Source organism: Etheostoma cragini, chromosome 7, assembly GCF_013103735.1.
Source record: "Etheostoma cragini isolate CJK2018 chromosome 7, CSU_Ecrag_1.0, whole genome shotgun sequence".
In the NCBI taxonomy this organism is placed as follows: domain Eukaryota; kingdom Metazoa; phylum Chordata; class Actinopteri; order Perciformes; family Percidae; genus Etheostoma; species Etheostoma cragini.
Genome location: NC_048413.1, coordinates 24,407,017 through 24,425,951, shown reverse-complemented (window position 1 = coordinate 24,425,951; position 18,935 = coordinate 24,407,017). Strand labels below are relative to the sequence as shown.

At 39.8% G+C, this 18,935-nt stretch overlaps 3 protein-coding genes across 10 annotated transcripts in view; 2 read left to right on the top strand and 1 right to left on the bottom strand.

Moving 5' to 3' along the window:
- Positions 1-842: 842 nt before the first annotated feature.
- LOC117947248 (PTB domain-containing engulfment adapter protein 1-like) lies at positions 843-3,421 on the top strand. The gene is made up of 6 exons (XM_034875954.1): positions 843-969; positions 1,268-1,339; positions 1,591-1,689; positions 2,171-2,308; positions 2,557-2,661; positions 2,816-3,421. Exons 1-6 carry the CDS (start codon positions 925-927, stop codon positions 2,876-2,878), a joined length of 522 nt encoding a protein of 173 aa, XP_034731845.1. The 5' UTR covers positions 843-924; the 3' UTR covers positions 2,879-3,421.
- A 1,056-nt stretch (positions 3,422-4,477) lies between these two features.
- Positions 4,478-11,643, top strand: tmem106c (transmembrane protein 106C). Of its 2 annotated transcripts, none has more exons than XM_034875950.1 (8): positions 4,478-4,724; positions 5,036-5,296; positions 5,579-5,642; positions 6,272-6,431; positions 7,569-7,709; positions 8,417-8,466; positions 8,988-9,041; positions 10,371-11,643. In XM_034875950.1, exons 2-8 carry the CDS (start codon positions 5,083-5,085, stop codon positions 10,522-10,524), a joined length of 837 nt encoding a protein of 278 aa, XP_034731841.1. In that variant the 5' UTR covers positions 4,478-4,724; positions 5,036-5,082; the 3' UTR covers positions 10,525-11,643. The 2 variants fall into 2 exon arrangements, with proteins under 2 accessions (XP_034731841.1, XP_034731838.1); XM_034875947.1 differs by having other exon boundaries at positions 4,584-4,724; positions 5,028-5,296.
- Positions 11,644-15,476: 3,833 nt separating this feature from the next.
- tns2a (tensin 2a) overlaps positions 15,477-18,935 on the bottom strand; it is a 57,320-nt gene continuing 53,861 nt past the window's right edge. For 6 of the 7 annotated variants that reach the window (XM_034875907.1, XM_034875908.1, XM_034875905.1 and 3 more), the window contains exons 25-28: positions 18,697-18,865; positions 17,913-17,981; positions 17,595-17,624; positions 15,477-15,960 (exon numbers count right to left, since the gene is read on the bottom strand). In XM_034875907.1, the coding sequence (XP_034731798.1) occupies positions 15,822-15,960; positions 17,595-17,624; positions 17,913-17,981; positions 18,697-18,865 (407 nt within the window). In that variant the 3' untranslated portion in view covers positions 15,477-15,821. The remainder of the gene's footprint in view (positions 15,961-17,594; positions 17,625-17,912; positions 17,982-18,696; positions 18,866-18,935) is intronic. The other variant, XM_034875909.1, reaches the window with a different exon arrangement.

The window sequence follows — 18,935 nt, the reverse complement described above, 5'->3', positions numbered from 1 at the left end:
TACCAGCTTGATTCCACATAACGCTCTTTGGCAAGTACTGTCTTATTCAATTTTATAGCATTTGAAACAGTATTAAGTAAAAGTTGACATAGTCCAGCCTGTGATCATCCATCTACATACATTCCTTTAATTTTAGTCAAAATAATTCATAATTTCTGCTTTTCTAACCCAAATATTAGGTATAATTTCCTATAAATGAGGTTTATTGACCATAAATTTCAACCATAACTGTAAAACTAATGTTTAGTGTTAAACATTGAAAAAAGCATCCAAAATGATGAAAAAAGGGACAAAAAGTTTTTTTTAAAAAATGACAAAAAGCATCCACAAAAGTGTTGATTTTCAAAAAGACAACGCAATGGTTAAAGGTGCTCTTAGCGATGTCACGCGTGTTTTAGGATAAAGCCTTTTTTTGACCTCATTAGGGGCAAGATTCCAGATCGGCCCATCTGAGCTTTCATTTTCTCAAAGGCAGAGCAGGATACCAGGGCTCGGTTTACACCTATCACCATTTCTAGTCACTGGGGGACCATAGGCAGTCTGGAGGAGCTCATATTAATGTTAAACTCATAAAGTGAATTTTTCATGGCATGGGACCTTTACATTTTAACATTGTGTGCTGTAATTGCTATCAATAACTCCCGAGCGGTAGCTTATCAATGACATATCCAGGCACCCTGGGTAAATCTGATGAAGGTCAATAAGGAAGACAGGATGGTTACTCATTGACTCCAGTGGACTTTAAGCCCATCCGTTTGTAATGCAATAAGAAGTCGCTTCACTCTGGACACTAGTATATTTACACAAAGGTAAGATGAATTCACAGTACTTCTTCAATGATTTAAACTTGTATGTACCCCTAGATGTCTAAGATGCATCTTTATGCCACCCTGCAGGGTTTAGTTTGGCTCCAGACCAGTTAAAATGAGTGACACTGAGGATGATAATGAGATCACCTTTCAAGTTAAGGTAAATATGTATTTTTGACGGTTGAGAATCTCAATCTGAATATGGAAATTTAAGTACTTCAGGAGATACTTGTGATCAATAATGGCAGCTGAACAACAGTGTGGGCTTGGTTTCATGGACTGGACTACCGGTATATAATGTAAACATTGTGTATCATGTAACTATTGGGATTAATAGCTATTTATCTATCTATCTATCTATCTCGCAGTACAGTACGGCGTTTCTTAATCGGATATTCAGCCTTGTTTAAAACACCATTTTCCTCTTTCCTTCGTGCATTTATTTCTCTAAACTGTAGTTTCTTGGCCGAGTTGAGGTGGTCCGTCCGGATGGACCGCAGATCCTGTCTGAAGCAGCTCAGAGCCTAAAGGTCAGCAACAACGACTCACATCCCATTTTAGTTCCTGTTATTCTCCTTTACAGGGAAACACTCATTTCCTTGAAATCATTTTCATGTTGACCTCCATGCAACCCTTCATGCAAGCTGTTAACTTGGATGCTGGGATTCTTCTGCACATTACTTGTATTCTAAAGGGAAACCAAGTTTGTATCCACAGAATGAGCTATGAACTTGTTAATATGTTAACGTGACATGTAATCCATCCCATCGTATCCCTACAGACACCGGATAAATACTCCTCACAAAAGGCAGCGAAGAAGAGCAAAGTCCATGTCTTCCTGTCGCTGAGTGGGATAGACATTTTGGAAAACAAAACCAAGGTGCGTGACCAAGGTGTACTAGTTAACCTGGTACCAGTCCAAGGATGCACAGGATTCAATCACTCGCTTTCTTTGGCCTTGAATGTTCACTTTTAACCCTCATGTTGTCCTCGGGTCAAATTGACCCGTTTTCCTATATCAATGTTCTTTTTAACTACCCCAAATAACATGAGTGATTCAACACAACGCTCTTTGGCAAGTACAAATCTCTACTTCCATTACATTCCTTTAACGTTAGTCAAAATACTTCATAATTTCTGCTTTTCTAACTCAAACAGTAGGTATAATTTCTTATAAATGAGGTTTATTGACCAGAAATTCCAAAAATAACTATAAGACTGAAGTAAATAAGTTGTGATACTTAGTGAAAAAAAGCAGCAAAAGTGTTAAAAACATTTGACAAAAACGTATGAAAAAGTTAAAACATTGATGAAAAGCATCAACAGTTGTCATTTCCTCGTTGTCTTTCCTACACCCTCAGTTTTTGTTGTACTCGTGCCCTCTGTCCACCATTTCCTTCTGCGCCGTCCTTCCATCTTCGCCCAAAGTCTTTGGATTTGTGGCGAGACACCCTGCAGCAGACATGAACCACTGTTATCTGTTCCAGAGCAAGACGTTTGTGAGTGTTCCCCGTTCAGCATAACAGCTGTGCAACTTTAATTCAGGCCTGTGTGTAATGTCTGTAATAACAACAGAGTGTACATTGTAATTTCCCCTTGTATAAAGGATACATTACATTATTACATTACATTGCAATGCATTTCCTATAGGAACTATTTAAAGGTTTTATCAAAGTTATTTGAGCAGGAAAGCCCTAACATTAATATTGGAAATATTCATTTTTCAAACCCTTTTTTTTTTTTTCAGTCTCACGTGCTGGTCTCAGTTGTTGGGGATGTCTTCCGTGCTTCAAAAAAAGAGGAGAGCATCAGGGGAGGAAGAGACCTGATAGTGGAAGCCCTCAGACATAAGGTTAGATCTAGAGAGAGAGCTATCAGAGCTGAGGTCACTTTATTCTGTCATAATGAGGAATTTATTTTGAGTTTTTGGATCTCCGTTTACCTTCATGGCTGAATTGACAGGGTATTGATGGTTTCTTCATCTTCATCATTCTTTGTTTTTTCAGAATAAAGTGCTGCAAAGAGAGAATTCTGAGCTGAAGAGGAGGCTTGCAGCACAGACTAACTGATCCTACTACCATACGCTGTTGTACTTATACACACTTACACACCACAACACATAAAACATTGCCCCTCTCATTCTGTGTACCCTCAGAAAACCTTCCAGCAGAATGGTGAAACACACAAAATGGAACTAACAGGGGAGGAAGGAAGGATGTAAACGAATTCTAGAGTTGAAACAAAACTTATCATAATATTAATAATAATATAATAATAAACGCTGGTGTTGTCATTACTCTTTTCTTTTTATTTTGAATCAATTGTAGGTGCAGTACCTGCATCTGAACCAATAGAGGGCAGCAGTACACAACTAAGAACTATTTGGGTGCGTTCAAATGCTGCCTTCACAGCGTCGGTCAAAGTGATTGTAATTGTTGTACCTTCATGAAGAACCATTAACTGAAAAGAACAGAAAATGTGTCAGCGATGGTAGAATATTAGGAGACTTGCAACTGCACAACAACTGGATAATTCATCAATATTTCATGCCTGGCTGTATTGTATTGCTTGTCTATTAAAAGAATAGATAACGCAGTGGAAGCTAAACCAATGGAATGCATGTGTCATTGAATTATTGGATATTAGATTGGCCAATTTGAACACATCTGTTTGTAAACTATCTGAGGGTAATGGAGACAGGTCGTCCAACAATTGGGATCTTTCAGACATGCTGGCAAAGGTAAAATACACAAAAAAAATAGTTTTGGTTAGACAGAGTTTATAGGGTACAACCATAGACTGTATGGTATATGGGTACAACCCTGTCTCACTGCAGTTTGGGTTATGTTTACATAATTGTATCTATTGATTTGTGTACACAGACATATTTATCTTTTTTTTCTGATGGTCAGCACGTTTTTTGAACTATTGTATTTCAATGGGAAGGATCTTTTGGGATCACAGCATGGCTATTGGCAATAAGACCAAAATAAAAACATTAAAAGAAACGCACATTAAACAGGATTTATGCATGTTGTTTAAAACAGCGGTTGGGTTAAAAAGAACAACAACAGCAGAGCTGGCAGAAATAATCGTGCTAGTCACGAAAGATGCTTCCCATTGAAATACGTTATATAAAATAAGAAGTGCTTATCCATCACGAAAATTAAACATGATAAATTAATCCGTGTAAACGAATCAATAGACCGGGCTGCATGGCACTAGATGCAGCCTCATATTGCCCAACAGTGGTTTTACTAAAATCGATATAGGCTATATTTTATTTTGATTCACCTAAATATTGTTTTGCTTATGCGGTAACGCTGACGGCGATCACATCAAATCGAATTCTAGCAAAAAATCGAATGCAGCAAATCTATGTTATGTTCATTCTTTACAAATGAAGTAAATGTCTGACTGGCTGAGGTGTGATGTGCAGGACTAGGCCTATAACTACTGAACCGAAGGAAGCAGGTGGAACTAACATGAAAGAGCATGTTAACAGATTGAGAATTGGACACAGTAACGAAAAAAGAGGAGCATCACTAGACTAGATAAACGCAGAAAATATAGCTACAGAAGAAAGGCAAGTCGAGTAGCGTAGATAGGGCCTACAGTTTGAAAATCATATTAGAGTGTGGTGGAGGGCAGAAAAAGATAATTTGGTTTCATGTAAGACGGACATTGAGGAAGAGTAAATCCAGACGGTGGCAGTAATGCAACTTTAAGGATGCTAACTGCCTTGAAACCTCATAAACAAAGAAGAAAAAGAAGAGTACGCACAACATCCTTGGTACGCAGGGCACCTGAAGGCAACACAACATGAACGTAAACTTCGGTGTGACATAGAGTGCGCGCTGGTGTAAACCCGACTTGGAGATGGCAACGTTGAGTTGTTTGGTCTAACGCTAAAAGGTAAGCAAATTTTGTGTAATTAAAATAACTAACGTTACAGACGGCTACAGTCACTGGAAGTTAACCGCTCAATTGTATAACACACCCGCTAGCAAACTAACGTTAACGCTAGCTAGCTTAAGACGCCACGCCTGGACATGGAATTCTGCTAAAGTTACATTTCGACTCTGTCAGTTGATTTAATAAAGATAGTTGTACTCGCGGACACAGGGCATTCTCTGTAACGTTAAATTCCTGCTGACCTATCGCTCCCGAGTCGATTTGCTGTCCTTTACTTTGGGGCTGAATGGCTCGTTCTTATCCACCGGCAGACTCGGTTCGGGGGAAACTCTGGCTAGACCAAGCGAGTTGAGCCGACATGGGGACACTGTGGTCTCGTAGCGACAGTAGCCGGTCTCTCCTCCCGGAGAGGCAGGGCTCTGAGCGGGGAGGAGAGGACAGAGATTCCGATAACGACTCTTTGGATGGGCTCGTCAGACGGGAGGACATAGCTCAGTTCCCCTACGTGGAGTTCACCGGCAAGGACAGCATAACGTGTCCAACATGCCAAGGCACTGGACGAATACCCTCCGGTGAGTAGAAACAACGTTCGGGTGAATACGTCAACGTTATTTCACTGACGTTCAAGCCGGGAAAAACAGTGGTAAATAAACTTAAACCACGGCCTACAAGTATTTAAATATATAACTGCAGTCTCCGAAGTGTTGAAAATATTTCGATGTTGCAGCGTGTTTCGATAGTCTATGCAAACTTTGCCTTGTGTTCAAAAACACATTTAAGGAAAGCCAGTTTTAACAGTCTTTGGGGGAGACAAAATCAATTTGTTGCATGACCTGTTATCTCTTGCCTGATAGAACAAGTGAATGAACTGGTTGCATTGATCCCGTACAGCGACCAAAGGCTGCGACCCCAGAGAACGTAAGTAACCAAAACTTCTTATTGTGTAGCCGGTTTTCCTGGGGCTGAACATATTGTATTTCTGTGCCAACTGCACATTTATTTATGTTGTAAGTCAAATGCTATTTGTTGGCAATTCAAAAAAAAAGGCTCCAGGTGTGTAGCTTTTGCTCTTTGTCTGGTGCACGAGTTACAGTAAAGAGAACCTACTAGGGCCGCACAATATATATGTGTGTGTGTGTGTGTGTATCTCGTCATCGCAATATCAACTGGTGCAGTATGCACATCGCTGAAGGCTGCAACATATCGCGATAGACACAAGACGTTTTTGGGGTTAGTTATATGAAAATATGTAGACAACTGCATGTTAAAATGTAACGCATTCTTTTTTTTTTCAGCGGTGCCTTTTTAAATTCAATAAAATGTTCAGTTTCTTCAACAAAGGAATGTTGTTAATTATTTCCATTTTATTTGTTTTAAATTCAACAAGCAATTTGTTGGATTTTAGAAGAATATTGAAAGCATCACAACTGAATACACTTTAATATCTGTTTAGTTGTCACAATATTGTCCTAGCGATTTTACAACAATATGTTATATTTTCCTCATATGGTGCAGCCCTTGAACCTCCGGTTGTGTTTGTGTTGTAGGAAGCTGTATGTGGTCCTGTCAGTGGTGTTGTGCCTCTTGGCGTCGTCACTCGTGGCCTTCTTCCTCTTCCCTCGCACTGTGGTTGTGGTGGATGATGGGATACACTCGGTGACTGTGCACTTCGACCGCTCCAACATGAAGGTCCTAATGAACATGACGGTAGGTGTTCTCTCATACTTTCAGCGTAGCATTACTCATACTCTGTTGCCAGTTTAAGAGGTACGCCAATACAAAATGCAGTCTAAAACAACAGTCCTGTAGTAAGTTATACCTTTTTATGAAGGTTGAAATGTTTATGTTGAAAGAGTTGGAGAGGTGTTGATTGTGGAGAACGTGGTTTGTGGTATGTTGCACTACACAGTAGGGCTTCACGATAGGAGGAAAATATCTAATTGCGATTATTTCTGACTGATATTGTGAGTGGGATTTGATTCACGATACTGGAGGGAATGATCATTTTTGTATCATTCTCATTGAAAAATATTCCATTGAAGAAGAATAAACAATAGTTAGATTTTTGCAAGGATCTGTAACATGCAAAGATGTTTTATTTTATTTTTTGTTGGTCTGTAGCATGTGACTTGTAGGCTGGGTTTTCTGTGCCGCACCGCAGTACTTAATTCAGAATGGTTTGACCCAACAAGTCATTGATTTCAAGCTAGATAATTGTGTACTGTGACCATTTTGCCATGTCTTGATGATGTACAAGTCAAGTCTTTCAGCTGGAGCTCCCTCTTAATAATTGTTTGAGATTGTGAATGCATGTTTCTAAGATACAGTCTTAAAATGCCCATGAAAATATTTTTTTTCTGGGATTTGGGGTGTTATTTTGTGTGTCTGGTGCGTCCACTCGCATTCAAACTTGGAGTGCTGTTTTGATTGAGATACGGTTTCTGAATGTCCTGCCTTCTGTCTCCGGGTGAGCTGTTCAAAATCTGCACGGCTTTCTACGTCACTAGCCGAGACGAGAGGGCTAACCGTAGCAAGCTAACCTAAAGGGTAGCCTCAGTTCGTGTATGTTGGTCTGATTTGAACCTGTAAACAAATACGTCGCTGCAAGGCATGTTTTCTTTTATGGCACTCCTCTAGAAAGTCTATTTAATGTTGCACGTTTCAAGTTTTTGTCACTTCCTGTGTGTTGATAATTGAATAACCAATGACCACCATAATTAAATTCTTTTGCTGATGTGTTGTTACAAAACCTGGTGCCGAATAGTTGTGTTTTTGTTGTTGTTGTATTATCCTGTGTATCTTCTTTTAAAGAAAAAAAAGAATGATTTACTTTCTTTTTCTCAGAGCACTCTGAATCTCAGCAACCCGAACTTCTTCTCGGTGCTGGTGCAGAGTGTGAACAGCCAGGTCCTTTACATGAAGACGGTGATCGGAACTCAGCAGCTCGACAACGTCACCTCCATCCTGCCGCTCAGTCAGATACAGGTAGGGTAGAAAATAAGAGCTTCAGATGAAATACCATTCATCGAACAAAGACAATATTCAGTTAATGTCATTTATACCAGAGGCCTGTACATCCTTTTTGGCTCCTGGTCCAAAGTTCAGTGTGCAATCAAACTGTCAACACTGTAGATCTTGCTGTTTGCGAGCCGGCTTCAGGATGTGGTCTCGGTTTGACAGGGTTGTGAATGCTTGAAGACAACATGCATGCAAGCACACACGCACACACAGGCTTTAAAGAAAGAAAAAGGACGATGTTATTCTGCTTTGATCTTACTTTCAACAAAACCAACAACGAGTTGATGTGAAGTAATTTCTTTGCGCTAACCCTGATAAACATCTCACTCCTTCACACCGTTGACTACTATGAATATGGGCCCTGTAGCTTTATTTTGAATCTATCCAGCATCCCGCTGACTTAAATACTAACCAGATCGACAATTCTGTGGCTGAAAAGAGTACATGTACTAACAGTACTTCTGTGTGAGTACCATTTGGTAAACATTGCAGTACCCAGCTTTTTAAGGAAATTATTGAGCCTTTGTAGAAGAAAAAGAAAAGTTTGTGACCTGCCCTCTTTTTTTTTTTTTTAAGATTAACATCTGAGAGCCATAGTCAGTTTGAGGAAGCAGAAAGTATTGAGAGACACACTTCTCACAATCATGAACATATTTTTGTTATGTCTTCTGCAGGTGAACTACACTGTCAGTGTGGCGATTGGTGGCAGTGCACCCTACGTCTAGTAAGTTTCTCTACCTTCACTTCCATGAACTGTCCAAACTGCTGGTCGCTGTCACATACAGTAGAAGGACAACATTTTCCATATGAGCACAGAATTGTCATTGGCTTAAAGGGCTATTCCAGTGATTTAAATGCAGACTTGCACAAAGTATGGGGACTTGAGAGAGAAAGATTAATGACAGTGTTGTTGAAGTTAAAGCAACAGAATGTGAGATATGCAATATGTCTGATGCAGAACACGTGTGGAGTGCCTCTTTAACCTAAATGCAACACATTAAAGGTGCTCTAAGCGATGTCATGGGTATTTTAGTGTGTTAGAACATTTGTTGTCACATACAGCAAACATCTCACTAACGTCATCAAGAAGTAACGTCACCCAACATCGCTTAGAGCACCTTTTTAAGGAGTTTTTATGTGTTGGCATAAAGTCGTATGTACAATAAATGAGTGGAATAATGTTCCAACATCAGCATTCCAGTTAACAACCTTTTAAACCTTTTCTATTTTTTATTTCTCTTTCAGTGCTTTCTGCACCATGCCCAGCATAAAGGTCCACAACATTGTCGTATATATGCAGTAAGTAAAAGTGCAGTACTTGTTTTACTACTTTTAGGGCAATTGGGGTGCTTGGGTACCTCACCTGGTAGAACACGCGGCCATATATAGAGGTGTTCTCCTGGGTTCGACTCCGACCGGTGGCCCTTTCCTGCATGTTGTTCCCCCCTCATGCCTCCATATGTCCTATAAAAATAAAGGCCTAAAATGCCACAGAAACAGTTGTGGGCAATGGAATGTTTAAAATCATAAATGATCGGTCTTAATTTTATAGAGACATATCTGTCCTAAAAACCTCTGCGCAGTAAGAAAACATACATCTATTTGTAATTTAATTCAGTTAAAATTATTCTGGACTGGAGTATTTTTTTATCTTGAAATAAAATGGCTAAAAAAAATTAAATAATATGACAGGTTGGTGCAAAAGAATTAACTGTTTGTAACAATTCTATTAACTTTAATGACTTAATTCCAGATAGAAATAACTTGATGCAGGGAGAATCATCACATTTTTGAAAACTGATAATAAATTGAATTCAAAAGATAATTTTGCAAAAACTACCTAGAGATGTCGAATAAATGTAGTGGATTAAAACCAACAATATTTCCATCTTATATGTAGAAGTATGAAGTAGCATACAATCAAACGTGTGTAGATGTCCAATACTTAATAGAGTAATTATACGTAGTTACACTATCCTAACCTTTGCTTATCAGCCTTCAATCAAGAGGCAGCTGTGGACTTTGTGTGTGGTGTTAAGGGACTCGAAGAGACCATGTTAGCACATAAGCCACTTCTTTAAGATTATGGCTACGTTGTAGTGCAGATTCACAATTTCCACAGTTGTTGCCTCGCAGTTTAGACCAGGACCCCCCCTAACCTGAAGGATAGACGGGCAGTGACCCCTTTACGTTATGTATTGAGAGAAAAAAAGAGGTTTCATTACAAACTGGGCCTACAATAACATGTGGAGTGGCCTAAAGCCTATACACATACCCGTTTTATTCATATCCATGAGCTTAACTGATGGCTACCTTGCAGGCCAGTCACCGTATCATCAATGTTGTTAAGGTTGGTGGTGGTTTTTGAGGGATAGGCCGCTTTATCTTTTCTAATAATATGTTGGATTCATGTTAATATTTTCAGACATATTTCATTTTTTTGGGGTGGGGCAAAACCTTTAAAAAAGTGATGAAACAATCATTTTGCTGCTACTGCTGCACTGATAGCAAAGCATGCAAAATATTTATCTACAACAGAAAAAGTTTGGGAATCACTGAGCTGATCTATCGGGATGAATAGAGATCGATATTGGTCTTCATTTCTGGATCGTCTTGCTTGTTTTTCAGAACCACGGTGAAAACCTCAAACATAGTGCGAACATCCCAGAACAGCCTGGAGGCCTATCGCTACATAGACTGTGGTTCCAACAGCACATGGCACAGCCACCTCTCCCCCGCCCACTCTGCAGCCATATCTCGGCTCAACTTTGCTCTGCTGTGAGCGAGTGAGTGAGCAAGCGGAACAGGCGGCTCACCTCTCTGGAGGAGGTTGGGAGATGTAGGCGCACACTCCAGGATGGATTTTGCAGACATACCCACCAGCAGCAAAATACCAGATGGTGCTTTCTTCTAAGCTCACAGTATTGGTAACATTAAGTAGCTGGTAACTTGTGCCGTTTTTGTTAAATGAACATAGGTTTCCATCGGACAGCCCAGAGGCAACAGATACAGGCTTTTCTTTTGCGCCTCCTGTCGAGCATAAATATTTCTTTCCCTAGAGCTACTTGTGGTTTTTAACTTGCCTTCGTGGGGGCTAAAGATTGACTAAACTTATCGTGTATAGAAACCTTTGAAAAGGCAGTTCTGCTGTTTCAAACTTGTTGACAGATTGTGTCACATGCTCTACTGAAAATGGAATGAGAAATTGAACGAGGCGTTGCCAACGAGCACCCTGTCGCTCGGTTTCTGAAGCAGGACAGATGTGAGAGAAAGCTCTTTTCTTTTCCTTTGCTATAGCTTTAATTAACAGAGCTCTGTCTGTGTCTGCTGCTGTTGTAATATCAGCATTGTTCAGCATAGCTTGAATGGAATTTTTGGGATTTGTAACACTGTGTTGGACTAAAGACCACTGACTTTTCTTTAAAAAAACAAAACAAAAAGGGAAGTGGAGGAGGAGCTGGCCTGTTGTTGTTTCTATTTTGGATTTATGCGAACACAGACGGGATAATATAATGTCGGTTTTTGCACCTTGAAACTTGCTTTTGCTGCGTTAAAATAAGGTTGAAAATAGCATTTACATATTTAACCCAGATGTTTTTTTAAATGAATTGATAAGTTATTTTTTGGTACCTCTCATCACAGCAAGTCTAAGCACACTGATTTTAGATTCAGGGTAAATATCTAGTGTCATAGCGAAGAAAACTGCTCTCAAGACTACATGTTCTTCAAAGTCGTAATGACACTCGTGTTATGAACAGGGTATAATGGAGTGAATTATTGGTTCAGTGAGATCATACATTTTTTACCATTTACACTCCTGGCTTAGCTACTGAAAGAGGAATCTAATTTGTGCTGTTGAACCTCTGTATACAGTATCCTCTCCACCATGGCCTTAAAAATCCAGATGTGCAACAGCATTTGAACATCATGGCTGAAAGCGCCTCTTTGTTGTTTTAAACATCTCTCATCTTTATATTATTATTATTATTATAATATTTCGGCCCAGGAAGTACATCATCCCAGATCTGTCAAATATTGTAAAAAATGCTAGCGTATCTGCTCTGTAGATGTGTCACCTCGGATTACAGGGTTCAAAATCATCTTCTTTGGCCACCAGCCAAATGGCTTGTGAATGTTGAAATTTACACTCCATAGATTACCGTTATTTTTTGGCTGGTGAGTAAAGCAAATCTACCAGCCACATACAGATTTATTGGATTGCGCCAATTTTGAACCCTACCTCGAAAACAAAATCAATTGTGATTTGACTTTTATTTTTTTTAAAGGGATAGTTTGTCAATTTGAATGAAACGTTTTAAGTGTTTTTAAAGAAATACAGTATATTGCCATGCAAATATTAAAGGGACATGTGAATAAATAAATAAAACGGGTTATGAATTCCAATAAGTGTTTCAGAATCTTTTTGCCAACCATTTAGATAAATTGTTCCAGGGGAAATGACTAGACAGAGGATCGTATGAGCATGCTTTTCTCCTTTAATATTAACTGTAAACTGAATATCTTATTCAAATAGATAAAATATTCTTCGCTATTGAAAATCAACTTAGTTGCAGCTCTGCAACCGTTTACCCAAAATAATCACTGACCCAAAAGAACTTCAGGTACCACATCACTTCAGTTTAATTCTGTTCATTTCTGCATACAAAATAGCATAATGTTCTTTTCAAACAAAAATTGTTTCCTTTTTTATGTCTCATATGCTGTCCTATAGCTGCATGTGAAAATATATTACTACACAATATAGAGATCAACAAGAAAACAGACCACAATATATTATCGCTGTAATACAAGTAGTGTTTTTCTAGGTTCTTAACAAACAGGGCAACACACTACATAAAAGCATAATAGAAACACAGGAAGCAATAAGTACAAAAATATAGCTGGATAAAAAGCTTATTAATACAAGAGTGCTTTGTCTTTGGTTAAGTAAGTCTGTCTTTAGGCCGCTGCCTTGCTCGTGTGTGTCCACCGGTCTTCTCTTTGTCAACTTCATACATATGTGAATATGTTTTAAAATCAATTGGGTCACAAGATGTAAAACAGTGAATGCCAAGCGTGTCACGGCAATGGTGGACGTCCTTTCCTCATCTAGCTTTGTCTTTATTTCACATACATTTCTTTGAAAATAGACGTTAACAATACCGTACCCAACATATTTACCTCAATACCGACCACGCACGTACACGCCACTCCCTCGCACACACACTTGTTAAAGGCCCTGAACACTCACACAGGTGTTTATAGTTGATGTGGCTGTTTGGACTCTTTTCCAGGGCGCCACACCAGGATTGTGTGGGAGGGGTTAGACTGAGTGATTGACATCTTCCCGAGTCCACTGTTGCACCTTTTAGGGCGAGACCAAGAGACCTGTCATCCTCATTGGTAGATTTGTTAACTAATGAGTTTCCATCAAAGCTGCAGCCCACCTTCAACCTGAAAAGAGTCCAATCAGCCAGAATAACTGCAACTGCAACACCTGTGTGGGTGTTCAGATGCTTTAGAAGTTTAAAAAAACAACTCACGTTCATGTTACCTTTTATCAGAGAGTTACATCTCTTGCTCGCTCCGATTATCAAGTGTACATAAGTGAGACAAACAACAACCAGGATTGTCAATAAGGGTTAAATGTGTTACACTTATAAAGGTGCTGCTGTTGTTGGATTGAAGGCAACAGTGGCTGTAAATACGCTGTACATACATATGTATACCCGAACATCTCTAGATATAGAAACTCAATTACATCATCAGGGCTTTGGTCACGGTTTTTGTAACAAAATATTAACACCTGGTGTTTTTAAAGTCAGTTATTATGTTATGTATTAAGTGTTGAACATTTTAGGGCTTTGTTGCCCCTTAACAGTGCAAGGAAAAGGTCCTCTTTGTAACCGCACAGTCTGCACTGGTGTCCTTAAAGCTATAGTGCGTAGTTTCTGTCATCCTCCTTGAGGAATTCTAAGTAATGACAACACCACTGTTGTTGCATTCAGGTGACACAAGCCTTCCGTAATCGCCAAGGAGGACACGGAGGGTTAAAAAAAACATGATGGACTCTTCAGATGAGGTAATTATCTTCACTCGAATGTCGCCGGACGACACCAGTTTTGTGAACACAGCCATGCTCAGAAATAAAGAGAGAGTTGTGTGGAGCTGAGAGTCTTAATTCATTTTGTAACTTATTTTGGAAAGTCGTGAATGAAGCGGCCGTGCATTAATATCAACAAGTTACGCACTAAAGCTTTAAAGCTGCTTTTAGCAATTCTTTCGATGCTACACTGAAAACCAGTCTGACAAAGATGATAAAAAGTGGGATTTAATGAGGGGCCTGTTTCACAAAGATAACTGGTATCATAAAGCTGTTACATAATCAGAACCATGGGTTGAGGATTTGAAGCCTCTGGAAGCAGCAGTCATATTTTAACATCTTTAGGTATTATGTACTGATTGTTTAGTACTCAATTTACAACTCTGGTCTACATGTGTGAGTGTGGTTTGGTCAGATTTAATTCCCAGCAGCCGTATAATCCACCGACTGTTGACCCTTTCGAATTGGTGAGAAAAACAGAAATACCCTAAACTTTGATGTTCCTGTGCGATCCCCATTACTCAGTCCTTTGAAATGGAAATACCCACACGGTAATTGGGCGGGGTATTGCGACAGCAAAAATGTCGTTTTCCACCACTAATAAGATCAAATATATTCACACGTACTGTACAGCTAAAGATTAAAAGTGAAGCTACGGCGGTTACTAGTGTGGGAATTGTTAGATACAGCAGGACTCGAGCACAAGTACAGAAATGAAACTGGTAATCCTTTAATTCGACATAGGCAAACGATGGTGCTTTTTTGTCTCGTGATGAGCAATGCATAGTAAAAAAAGCGATATTTTAAAGTAAAGTACAGATAGAATGTGCAGAAAAGAAGAGAAACTAATGCTGGATTGGTGATCTAGTTCACCAGAATGTTGAATTCATAATTTACTGAGCTTTGGTGTGTGTGCAATAAATATGCGTGTCTATAGTATTTTATCAAGATGTCTGTTGTTGCGGTAAACTACTAAAAGTCGTTCTTTTAACACAACAATGTTTCTTCTATCTATGACATAATTATCATGATGTAGGCAAAGTGACTGTACTGATCTGTTGTTGTTGTTTACTACATGACGCCTTATTGTCAGTACTTGTTGTGCATGTTATGATCTTGTAGGAATGATTCCATGTTCACTAGTTCTGGTCTGATCCTCTCAACTAAAGGTTGCCATGGGGATCTACCCTGCTCAAAAGTGAGCCCGCTTCATGATACCAGAAAACCGGAGTTATGATGTAAAGATAACTAGACAACCCAGCAATCATTGCTCATGACACAGGCCCCGGGTGGATGCAGATGATTGTTTTGTTCTTGGGAAAGTCGCTGTGGATTGTGCAAGTTTCCTCCGAGTTGTTAACTATACATCATTGCTTTGTTTCAACACTGTGTTTTGTTTCTTTTCATCCAACAATACTTTACTAGGTTGTAAAAATGGAAATGTAGTGTTTAGGGGTGAGCAACATCGATTCACATCTGTATCTTGATTCAAGCGCTACAAATTCGAAATTGATTCATAGAGTTCCAAAAATCGATTCCTATTTTTGTTTTTGTGTTGTAATGGCGTGTATACTATCCCATGGAAAAATTAACTACATACTGTGAATCCTTATTTTTTTTATTTTCTTTAATTGAAAATCGTTTTGGAATCAAAACTTGATTTTGAATCAAATCTTGAGACAATCTTGAGAAAATTAAATCGTGACATTTTCTGAATCGTGCACCCCTAGTCGTGTCATGTTGTGAACCGACCCTTTAGGAAAAGGATGTTCAAGAGCAGGCAGTGTGGAAATGAACTCACGAACAACCATCATGGACTAAGACTTTCAACTGCCTTCAAAACGTCTTTTCAACAACGTTTGGCCCAAGATAGCATTAGTGTCGTGGCGCTGGACCGTGACTGTACAGTTAGCCCTTGTCAGGTCTAAATGCTGCGTGCCACTGCTGTGTCTCGGTGTCCTCTCTGTGTCTCCCCTCTATCGGCGCTGGGACAACATGACCTTGTTGATGAAGTTGACGATGGCAGAGGCAGGTTGTTCTGGGTCCAACTCGGCAAACAGGTGGCAAACGTTCTCTGCCAAGCTGCCCGGCTTCTTGGCAACAAAACCAAACACCCTGAGAAGGGGAAGGGTTGAGGAAGAGAGGGAGGGTGTGAGGAAACAAGTTACTGAGCAGGAGAGGAAGTGAAAAGGAGGGCATTGCACAAACGTAGAGTTTGTCTAGTATAGCAACAGCCTTCAGTACGGAAGCCCTGAGAAGGCAAAAGGGAGAAAAACTAAATTCTGGTGATCCATTTTCTAAGTCAGATCTAAATAATTCTCTCTCCTGTGTTTATGACTTAAAGTGCTCATATTATTTTCAGGTTCATAATTATATTTATAGGTTGTAGCAGAATAGCTTTACATGGTTTAATTATCAGAAAACACCATATTTTTTGCTGTACTGTACATTGCTGCAGCTCTTCCTTGTCACTTTGTGTGTTGAGCTCTCTGTTTTAGCTACAGAGTGAGACCTCTCACTTCTGTTGCATCTTTGTTGGGACTTGCACATGCGCAGTAGCTAGGTAAGGACTACTAACCATTAAGAAGCAGAGAAAGAGGGCGTGCCACGCTAGCAGCTAGGCTAGCACTATAACGTGTGTTACAAAGTGACACACGTTTGTCACAGAAGTAAAGGCTGGACTACAACAGAGTTGTTTGGAGCAGTTTGTGAACAGTGTCTTCTGTTGGAGATGGTAACTCCCTTTGGGGGGGGGGGGGGGGGGGGGGGGGGGGACTCTGGGCTTTTTCACTTTGTAAACCTGTAGCATGTTCATTTTATTGTGATGATTATGTTATGTGTGCATAACATCCCCAACCGGCACCGTCTGCCACCGCCTACCAAGAGCCTGGGTCTGGCCGAGGTTTCTTCCTAAAAGGGAGTTTTTCCTCCGCACTGCACATGGTCGCACCATGCTTGGCCTTGGGGGAATTACTAGAATGTTTGGCACTTCATAAATTATAGAGTCTTAATCTAGACCTCTATCTGTAAAGTGTCTCGAGATAACTGTTGTTATGATTTGATACTATAAATCAAATTGAATTAAATCACAAAGAAGATCCATAAACATAATAAAGGAAAGGGAAAAAGCCAAGAAGCATAACATGAGCACTTAAAAAACAGGTGGAAAAAAAGGTTTTAAAAAAGAAGTTTATCTGTGGAACAGGAAAAGAAAGTTTCTCTGGTTCATTTTTCTAAGTTGCTTTTTAATTTACTTTACTTTGTGTGAAATGGTTGTTGTAATACTCATTTTCACCCACAAGAGGATGAAGTGTTCCAGTTCCCAATGTTCTGACTTTCTTTTGGCTAAAAAAGTATTTTAATAAATTTTAATCCGTAGTTGGCACTTGACACATTTTTTTCAACTGTTAAAACTTTCTTTAGGGAAGGCACTTTAGATCAGACTTACAAAATGGATCAGTAGAATTATTTTTTTCTTCACATGCCTCTCAGAGCTTCTGTATGGTTAACTACAGTACTTTAAAAATAATGTGTATGTGTAATACAGGGTTAGATGAGATTTGATTTTCATTGTTAAATCATGTTTGCTGGAGTGATTTTGCCGAGGCACACGCACCATCTGATGCCATGCAGAGGCTCCAACATCACTGGCTTCTCAGCCACGGGTCAATCTACACACCCTTTTTAAAATACACACATGCGTACAATCTTACATTCTCTCAATCATTAAACACAAACAGAGCACTTACTTAACAGTGGTGTTGTCTGAGTTAGTCCACCTAAAGCCAAGAGAGAGAGAGAGAAACCAGACTCAGACACACAGAGGCAGAGCTGCAGCCAGCCACAGCCAGCATGCTCGCGAACACGACCACTCGTCTCTCATGCACATTAACAAATGCACTCCCAAAACAGACAGATTCATGCGAGGGCTCTCAGCCATAAACGCAGTCAATGATCATGGGTGCAATGAATGAATGAATGAATGAATGAATGAATAATTGATTGTTGTGATGTGTGTATGATTCCTGCTGATTTTAGGTAATCCGTGTTGTCTCTAAATTGCCTACCTCCTGTCCTTAGGGTCGATGCTGCTGAACGTTACGCTGTTCACTGGGTAATGTCTTCTAAAGAAAACCCTAGAAGAAGACAGATACAAATAGAGCGAGACAGGAGAGAAGAAACCTTTTAAATCTCATCGCTGAAATTAGTTGCAACTACAGTGTTGTCCATCAGTGATGATGGTGATAATGACTAGTGGGTGTAAAAGTGTAATCCTATTTGCCCAACAGCAATTAATGACCAAAATATAAAAATGGACACAAAGTTTTCATATTAGATGAATTTATTATGATCCCCTTCAGGTAAACTGTCATTACACTACAGAATGAGGACGTGCTGCATTCACGTGGTGTTGGAATAATCGGCTACATTTTTGGTACATGACTCGCAGAGTTTACCCGTCAAATCGAGGCGGCCACAAAGGAACATGATGGAAGAGATTTCAGAAGAGGTCATTATCCTATTATTTTGAATGTCCTCTTCCTCCCCAAAGCTGCTGATGTCTTGCAGACAACAGCAGCTTCTGCGTGCAAGGGTCGCCGGGCTACACCGTTTTAAAAACATTACCACACTGAGAAATACAGAGTGAGTTTTGTGCCGTTAAAAGGCTTGGCTTTGTATCAACTTATTTGGCAATGGCTTGTATGTAACAGAAGTTCAAAATAGTTGCGCACCTTTGAAGCGCATGAACACACCAAAGTCGGAAGAACGACTTCTAGAAATTGGACTATCCGAGGAGAACGTGATTGCACCATTAGTAACAAATTCACTAATCCATGGGGAATATCTTACCTGCGCTGGCTGTCGGTCAGTGTGATGCCCTGCGATGTCACCTTGAACTGGACCACAGTGGCAGCAGGGCGTGGGTTACGACCCAAGGAAGCATCTGTTGCCTTGGCGATGGCCTGGGGGCCGGTTAGAGACTCTGTTTCCACTGAGTTCAGGTAGAGGACATTACAGGCTAATGGGGGAAAGGAACAGATAGAGAGATTTGAGCATTGTGACCACGCCTCAGGATGTTTCTCTGTTTT